The sequence below is a fragment of the Hydractinia symbiolongicarpus genome, chromosome 14 (assembly GCF_029227915.1).
Source record: "Hydractinia symbiolongicarpus strain clone_291-10 chromosome 14, HSymV2.1, whole genome shotgun sequence".
Lineage (NCBI taxonomy): Eukaryota > Metazoa > Cnidaria > Hydrozoa > Anthoathecata > Hydractiniidae > Hydractinia > Hydractinia symbiolongicarpus.
In genome coordinates this window covers 14,083,823-14,091,565 of record NC_079888.1, presented here as the reverse complement: position 1 = coordinate 14,091,565, position 7,743 = coordinate 14,083,823, and the positions used below count along the sequence as shown (strand labels likewise).

Here is a 7,743-nt window from a genome sequence, read left to right as displayed (position 1 = left end):
CACGAGAATAGTAGCTACAGACTTAGTTGAACGGTTCTTTCTATATCCAAACTGACAGTTGTTTAACAGGCCATTTTCTTCCAAGTAATCTATTAGTTGGGTATGTACCGCCTTCTCCAGAATCTTCGAGAGTGTTGGTAAAGCAGAGATTGGTCTTTAGTTCAATGAAGCCAATCCTATAACATCTAAATCTTGGCAACGTGCCAAATAAATCTGCAAATGCAGTCTTTCCAGGATGCAAACATTCATTTAATGAAATACCATGTGACTTCGATGATGCTTCATAAACTATTCTTGTCGTAGTTTCCTTGTCTCCCTAATAACAGCATAATATGGCATGTAATAAGTGTTTCCAACAGGTGTTTCATCTTTGGGGTCAACTGCTTTTATAATCCCAAGTCTTTAGCAACTCTCTCTCTCTCTTTTAAGTCTTCGCAAATTTCCTAACAGTCTCTTCCTTGCTAGTTGAAAGTTGTCACCAAGTAGGTTATCTATCATAATTTAATCCAATAGACTCCATCTCCCAAAAATTTCTAACACTGCGATCCAAGTCTTCACTTGACATGGTGCTTACTCTCAAACTGTTGGAACCAATGTACTTCTTGATTCAGCTTCATCGCCGCCTTTATCTTCAGTTCTTCCAAAGCAACAGGACCATGTTCACCTTTAACAACTTTTCCTGTCATGATATCCCTATAGTGGTCATTCCCTATTAGGATATGAACTTCTTGATTGCATGCACTCACATCACAATCAGCAAGTTTTAAGTTCTTCAGATGAAGGTGCGATCTTACATCAGTCTTTGCTTGACCTTGCAGAGGTGCACATATATTGTCAACTACAACAGCTGAAACAGGCACCTTCACTCCATCTTCATTAAGCAGCACAAAATCTACAATATCATGATTTCTTCTTTTTATTGTGGTGCCACCAAGTCCAGATATTATCATCTCCTCTTGATGATGCACTGATGGTCCAAAAAGTTTTGATATATTGCGTAAAATGTAACTGCGCTGGCTACCACTGTCTAACATAATCTTTACTTTAATTTCATCGTTACATCTATTTGTTGATGATCTTGATGCCCTCAGAGACACCTCAGCAGAAGAATCTTTCATCTTTTTTCAATATCTCCTTTCTTCTTTCAACATTTGTTATCATTCTACATTTATCTGGAAAATGAACACCCTTACAAAATGAACAGCCTTGTCTTGGGTTGTCAGTATGAAGGAGCTCAGTTGTTTTTTGTTTAAGGGGTGCACTGCTCCTTTCTCAATAACCATCACCTTCCAGTCTTTCTCTATCTTGAATCTCTGATTTTAGCTCTTTCATGATCTTGTCTATCTGCCAAAAAAGCAATAATTCCTTTATCTTTACACCTCGCCTCATATGGAATGATGAAATGTATATATCTGCACCTGATTTTTTTTGCATTTGACAAAAAAATTCAACATTAATACACTTTGAATCAGTAAGAACCCGCACCCAATTGTCTGCAGTAGCCATAAAAGTACGGAAAAAATTTAAGCCAAATGCCGTGAGTCTTTGACTAACCTTGAAGAATGGGAGTAAAAACTATAGCCTAACAGGTTATAAGGAACCACGCAGTACTGAACCTGAATTCCCTACGTCGGCTACAGGCCACATATTGACTACGCATAGAGTGGGAAAATTACGTCACGATTTTGGCGTCACATGCATGTAAGATAAGGAGGGTTGCGGGTCATAGCTTTTTGATTTTTGACTGACTGAGTGACTGATTAGTTTAAATAAATCAGTCTGTAAGCTATAATTTGCAACCCTCTCAGTTTACTTTTCAGATAATATCCCCCCCTTGCCAACGAAATAGCTATCCACAGAGAAACACGATATTTTCAGAAAAGTGTTTTTGCCATGATAATTCAAGTAAATTTTTAGGTAAAGTCACAAGAATGCAAACGTCTACCATTTCTTAAATGAGTGGCGAAGAACACGGCTGTTTCAGCGCGGAGAGTAAGACTGCCCATGCGCTGGTTCCTTGAGCACGTTGCTGGCGCAAAATGGCGGCTGAAAATAAAACCAGTTTTGATAAATAAGTAGATACAACTTCCATATTGTTTTTGCACACATCAAATCAATTTCAGTGGATTTGCTTTAGTTTTTCAAAATTATTGAAGCCGTTGGTGGGCAATGGTGTGCATTACAACATAGACGAGCTGGAAGAAGTTGGTGAAATTTTGGTCTAATTTAGGTATACATTTTTGATCGAAATTGAGCAAATGAAAGTTGCACTAAATCATTTTAAATTTGTGGGCAGTGTGAAGTTATGTAGCTAGTGCGGCATACCTTTTTAGAAAGCTAAAAGAACAATCTAACAGGTAAAGAAAAGATTAAGTTTGTATCAGTACTTCTGAAAAATTACTGTTTCGACAAACTTTTAGTAAAAAATGTGCTTAAAGTGTAAAAAATTTCTTTCTTATATGGCATGTAATGGACTTAATTCCTAATTTATTAGTATTGTTATTTACTGGTAGGGTCAAATATGCTGGGTATTTAAACCTAAAGGCACAATAATGATATAACTTTATTTTTAATGGTAAAAATTGCTCGTTTTTAGCCTAAATTTTTCTGCAAAATATTTGTGCTTTTTAGATAATCATGTGTGTAGCTGCTGGGCTGAATGGGTAATATATACAAAAGTGCAAAAACCGACAAACATGGATGAAATAGATAGCCATATGACTAAATATATACCTAGTAATATTATTGCTCCAACATTCACCAGCTTGGTAGTGTTCACACGCAGATTTCAAACAACTCTTTTTGTGATTTTGTTCAAACCTTGCTAGCTCAACATAGCTTGATATAGCTAGATGCTGCAAGCAAGGCTAACATGTCTGGCTAAAGAAAAGTCCTAGATTAACTTTTATATGTTGTATAACTAGATGTAAAAGTTTAGGAGTTTGCTTGTGATATTTTTTTGAGAAATAATATATATAATATGTATATTATATATATGCTTTTCAGTTGCCATAAATGCAATAATAAAGAGTCCCCTAGTATTGTATTTGTAGTACTTTGATAGTATATATACGTGTGTTTGCAAAGTGGATTAAGAAAATGTTTTATTTATTTATTTTAAATTTTAGTGCCCCAAAAAATTATGTGTAAGGTGGTCTGACACAGCTGCAAAAAAGCAGGCATTTTAGCAAAAAATGCAATAAATGCCTTCCATAAGTTTGATTTTATAGCCATAAAATGTTGCAGACAAAAATTATTGCTGCAACATAAATTTCTGTGAAAAAAAAAGATGCTTTTGAGACATTGCAAATTAAGACTTACATTCAAAATTCCGCTAAGACAATATTTCAACAACATGCAGGTTTTTCTATGTAAAAAGGTAACTTAAGTTTACGGATTATTTGAGTTTCTTGACAATTGTTTAAAAAATATAACGTACTATAAAATTCTCTAACAAATGCGTGGGGCGTTTATTCAATTTTCAGAATCTCTAGGCAGCGTTTACTGGAGACAGGCGTTAAATTAATACAACTACTCCTCTTTAACACAAATCTATATTTTTATCAAAAATTCACAAAATAAATTTAAATGCACGTTTTTGAATAAATAACTAGTCTGTTAATTAGAGCTTCAACGTTGGGAGAATACGTGCTTGTTGAAGACAGGCATAAATATAGATTGGTTGTTTAATTAGGCATTTACCGTTCTATATCTTTTCAAGGTCATAAGTTGGTGCCCGAAAGTTTTTTTATATTTCCTTATTCGCAACAAGTATGCCTCACTATGCGTTCTTTTCTTTAGCTCCCTGAAAGTTTGATTTAATAGTAATAAAAATGTCCCCTTAAATAAAACGTCAAAACTGCCCGTTTTACTAAAGCACTGTGAGTACAGAATCCTGTTGATTCTGTACTCACAGTGCTTTGTTTCCTGTGTACTTGCCTGAAATAAAGGGAATAAAATTTGTCGTTGCAATAGGATTAAAATGCCTAAGCTTAGTATAATTTGAAAATTTTTCTTGGTTTGCTGTTGAATGTTAAAACATATGTTTACTTCGGCTGAGTATTCTTTTTAAAAAGTTAATTTCAAATCGACATTACCCTGCTAGCGACAAAATCACTTAACTGTCGTCATTTGGTCTAAAAACCTTCCTTGCACACAAGAGGTACATATCAGTAGCTAAAAACCCGGTTTGTGTCGGGTAATGTGAAGGTCGGTCGACATACTAAAAACAGGTATCCAAGATATAGCTAAGTGCGGGAAAAAACTTTGTTCCCCAACTTTTTTTATTAAAAAAAAAAAACTATTTTTCTGAAGCTCTTTGAACATGTAAAACGTTTTTGCTATCAAGGCTAAGTAGTATTTGTATTGTGTAAAATGACTGGCATTGACAGTTTATTGCGCATTTTGCAGATATAGACCTGCAATTTGTATTTATTTAGATGTACTACATCCAATTGGAGAGAAATTTAAATAATTTTTGGTATTTAATCATTTCATATTTATTGGTTTTCCCACTATGCTTCAAATTTTTAGGACTCCCAGTTTACTCAAAGCCTGAGATACCTATAGCTTTTGCCACTAATTTGATATACAAGTAACCTTTTGTTGTTTCTTTATTTGTGTGATGTTAAAACAACAAAGTTTGACATAAATAAATCATTGCATATATCATTAAATGAATAGACACTACCCGGAGTGACACAGCCTTTTGAAAGAAATTGGAAGAAAGTCGATAGTATATTTCAAATTTGAATGTATCCTAAAATTTTCAAAATCATACTGAAAATATATAACCTGTTAAAAACGGCTTCCATCATTCTATCATATATTTGATCCTTTTTTGAAACCAAAGCTCGTGAGAGAAGTCAGAAGTTAAGAAACACTTGAACGTGACAATGCAGGAGCTTAATAGGACTTTATGAAGCTGAATTTTAGCTTACAATTTGCAGCATGTTAATTTAACTTTAATAAATCCGAAGAGTGCAAAAAAAATTATTGTTTATTATTGCCAATAAAGTCGCATCCATAAAGTTCAAATCGCATGCACGTTTCGAATTTAGAGGTTTTGGGAATAATCCGCACTTTTCTTGCATATATTCCTGACTCCAGCTTGTTGATCACTAATGAGTCAGTGTCCGTGTTCCCTGGAAACTCCTAAAATGCAGGAAAATATATATATATATATATATTGTCAAACTTACAGCTATTATTTCGTCGTAATGTATACACCTAAGGAACAGGAGGTGTTAACATTTACTTGGAGCTAGGTCTTTTTCTCTTTTTTACTCAACGGTGTGTCTAGTGGAAATATACTTGCTATCAGTGTGGTAATTATCACTGGAAGAATTAGCGGATACCAATTGCCCATATTTAATTTTTCTCTGTTCAGCTTTTTATTAGATTTAAATTAATGAATTTAAAAATCTTGGTAAAATTGTTGAAATTCTGCAAAGTAAAATTGGAATATCCTGTCTGTGTTAAAGAATAATATGTTTTCGTGCGCTTTATATAGGGTTCTTACTTTGTACATGTTACGCGTCACGAGTGGTGTTGTTGTGTTGGTAGTTTCGTATACAGTTGCAAGACATTTTATTTCATAAAAAAGTTCGTGTTTTTAAGTTTTTGTTGTAATAAAATAACCAAGATGAAACAGATTTTTACACAACAATGTTGTTTTCCAAAATCAAGAAAGAAATCCAGCAATAGACTTCTTATGTACTGCTTATGTTAAGTTTATTTTGTAGAGATTAATGTAATCAGAATTTTGACCAAGATTATAGATTATTATCAAATTTTTATCAAGTGAAAGGGAAAATAAAACACCTTTGGATGAGTTTGATCTAAACTTAAATAACTTTTCAATTCTCCGCCATTACTGTACTTCAACTCATACGATTTTACCCACGTGTTACCTCCATTGAGACCTAAAAATACAACGCAACTGTAAACCTGATTTGAGCCACGAACGAACAAAAAGCGTTATATGCATACATATTTCAATGCTACTAAAGTGCGCAATTATACATTGCTAAATAAACTTAATTCTTTTGTTTTTGTACTTACCTTTGGTTCCAATTTTGTCGATGCGATGCATTCTACCAAGATCAATCTCAATCCAATCAGTATGAGGGTTCCTAGGGCTTCCACACCAGCCGCCGCCACTATTTTGACTTTTTCTCGTAGACAAGCGGGCATTATTTGGCGTGTAGTATCCATACTTGGGACCTCTCCTAGTTGAACTTGAACTAAATTGACTATCTTTGAAGCGGTTTTTGTCGCTGAGACCTAAAAACAAAGTTGTAAAGGGTTACGTTTACTCTTAAAGTTAATCGTAGTGTTGAGAAGTGATACTGCAAAAGCTTCTAAGCATGGTTTTAATCTTGCAGGTCAGGATTTTTAAACGCCCTATTTTGTTTATTAGACGGTTGACATGTTTTTAAATTGTGTTCTGTACAATGTAAGAACAAAATAAATAAGTTTAGACGGCAGAGTGCTTCTAGTGTAAACGTGAACTGATAATTTATAGATCAGCGTCGAAAGGTGAATAAATAATGTCAATTAAGGTAGATTTCCACTCAAAAACAAAACAGATCGAAACAAAAAAAGAAAAATACTTAAAAGTGATTGCCTATTTGCAAACTATTCTTTTTTCCCCCGTTCCAGTGAAATGATTTCAACATTACGTTTGGATCAGGAAGGAAGATTTTATCAACCAATCAGTTTCCAGAGATCACAATTATTCGTTCCGATCAGTTACAATTCGTTTTTCATTGGAAATCCATGGGCATAAGGTGGCTGCGCTAAATATTACTTTTATTATCTTCTTATTTACCTCCTCAATTGTTATAAAACTTTCTGACTATTTTTATGAGTGGTATCTTTTCTAAGATGTTCGCCCTTGATGATGTCACAGGTTATTAGACATTGACCAAAACCACCATAGTAAAACGAAAAATGCTTCAAAGACTAATCTAATGACCATAGAAGCATAAAAATAAACAAAAAAAACAAAAAAACTAAAATTCGATCTGTGAAAATATATCGAATTAACTTAGGATTTTTCCAAGAAATATCTGCGTTATTTTGCAAAGTCCGGAAGATATGTTTTGTACCATTTATACTAGTGGCAGAAAATCAAATAGAATGATAAAATATTGACCAGAAAGTTTTCAAACACGATTTTTAAAGGTAATTGCATTTTCTCGATTTTAAAATTGATAAAGACGTCATACAAAAATGCTTCTGTTGACAAGTAAATACTATTAATTAACTACTACTAATTTTCAAGTTTTTTGTCATTTCAACAACTCTGTCAGAAGAGGGAACTTTATGACCCCCATACTTAAGAGGGAATGGGAGCATAAACGCCATACCAAATGGGGTTAAGTCAGGGGAAATGCGTGTAAACATATCATGGACATGTTATACGACATCTTAAAAGTGAAATGTTGGAACGGTTTTCTCGTCGTATATTATTTTCATAGAACGCGTTACAAAATTATAGAAATTTCAAGTTTAATAAAATTTACAGATTTGAACGATTTAAATGTTATATAAAATTCTGATGTCCAATTATTTAAATTTATTCAATTTTTTTTAAATAATTGAAAACATCATATGTTACAATGTCTGCGTTTATATCAACTATATAACATTCTGTGTAATGTTGAAAAAAGGGTTTTGATCAAGTATCAGTTAAATAATATAGCCTGGGGCTTTTTAAAGTTTGCAGTGTTAGCACTG

General features: G+C 33.4%; 1 protein-coding gene across 1 annotated transcript; it reads right to left on the bottom strand.

The window, feature by feature from the left end:
- Positions 1-4,992: 4,992 nt before the first annotated feature.
- On the bottom strand, positions 4,993-7,371 carry LOC130625198 (discoidin, CUB and LCCL domain-containing protein 1-like). Its single transcript, XM_057440261.1, has 4 exons — positions 7,278-7,371; positions 6,064-6,285; positions 5,824-5,924; positions 4,993-5,154 (listed from the first exon to the last, which is right to left on the bottom strand). Exons 1-4 carry the CDS (start codon positions 7,369-7,371, stop codon positions 4,993-4,995), a joined length of 579 nt encoding a protein of 192 aa, XP_057296244.1.
- Positions 7,372-7,743: the final 372 nt, after the last annotated feature.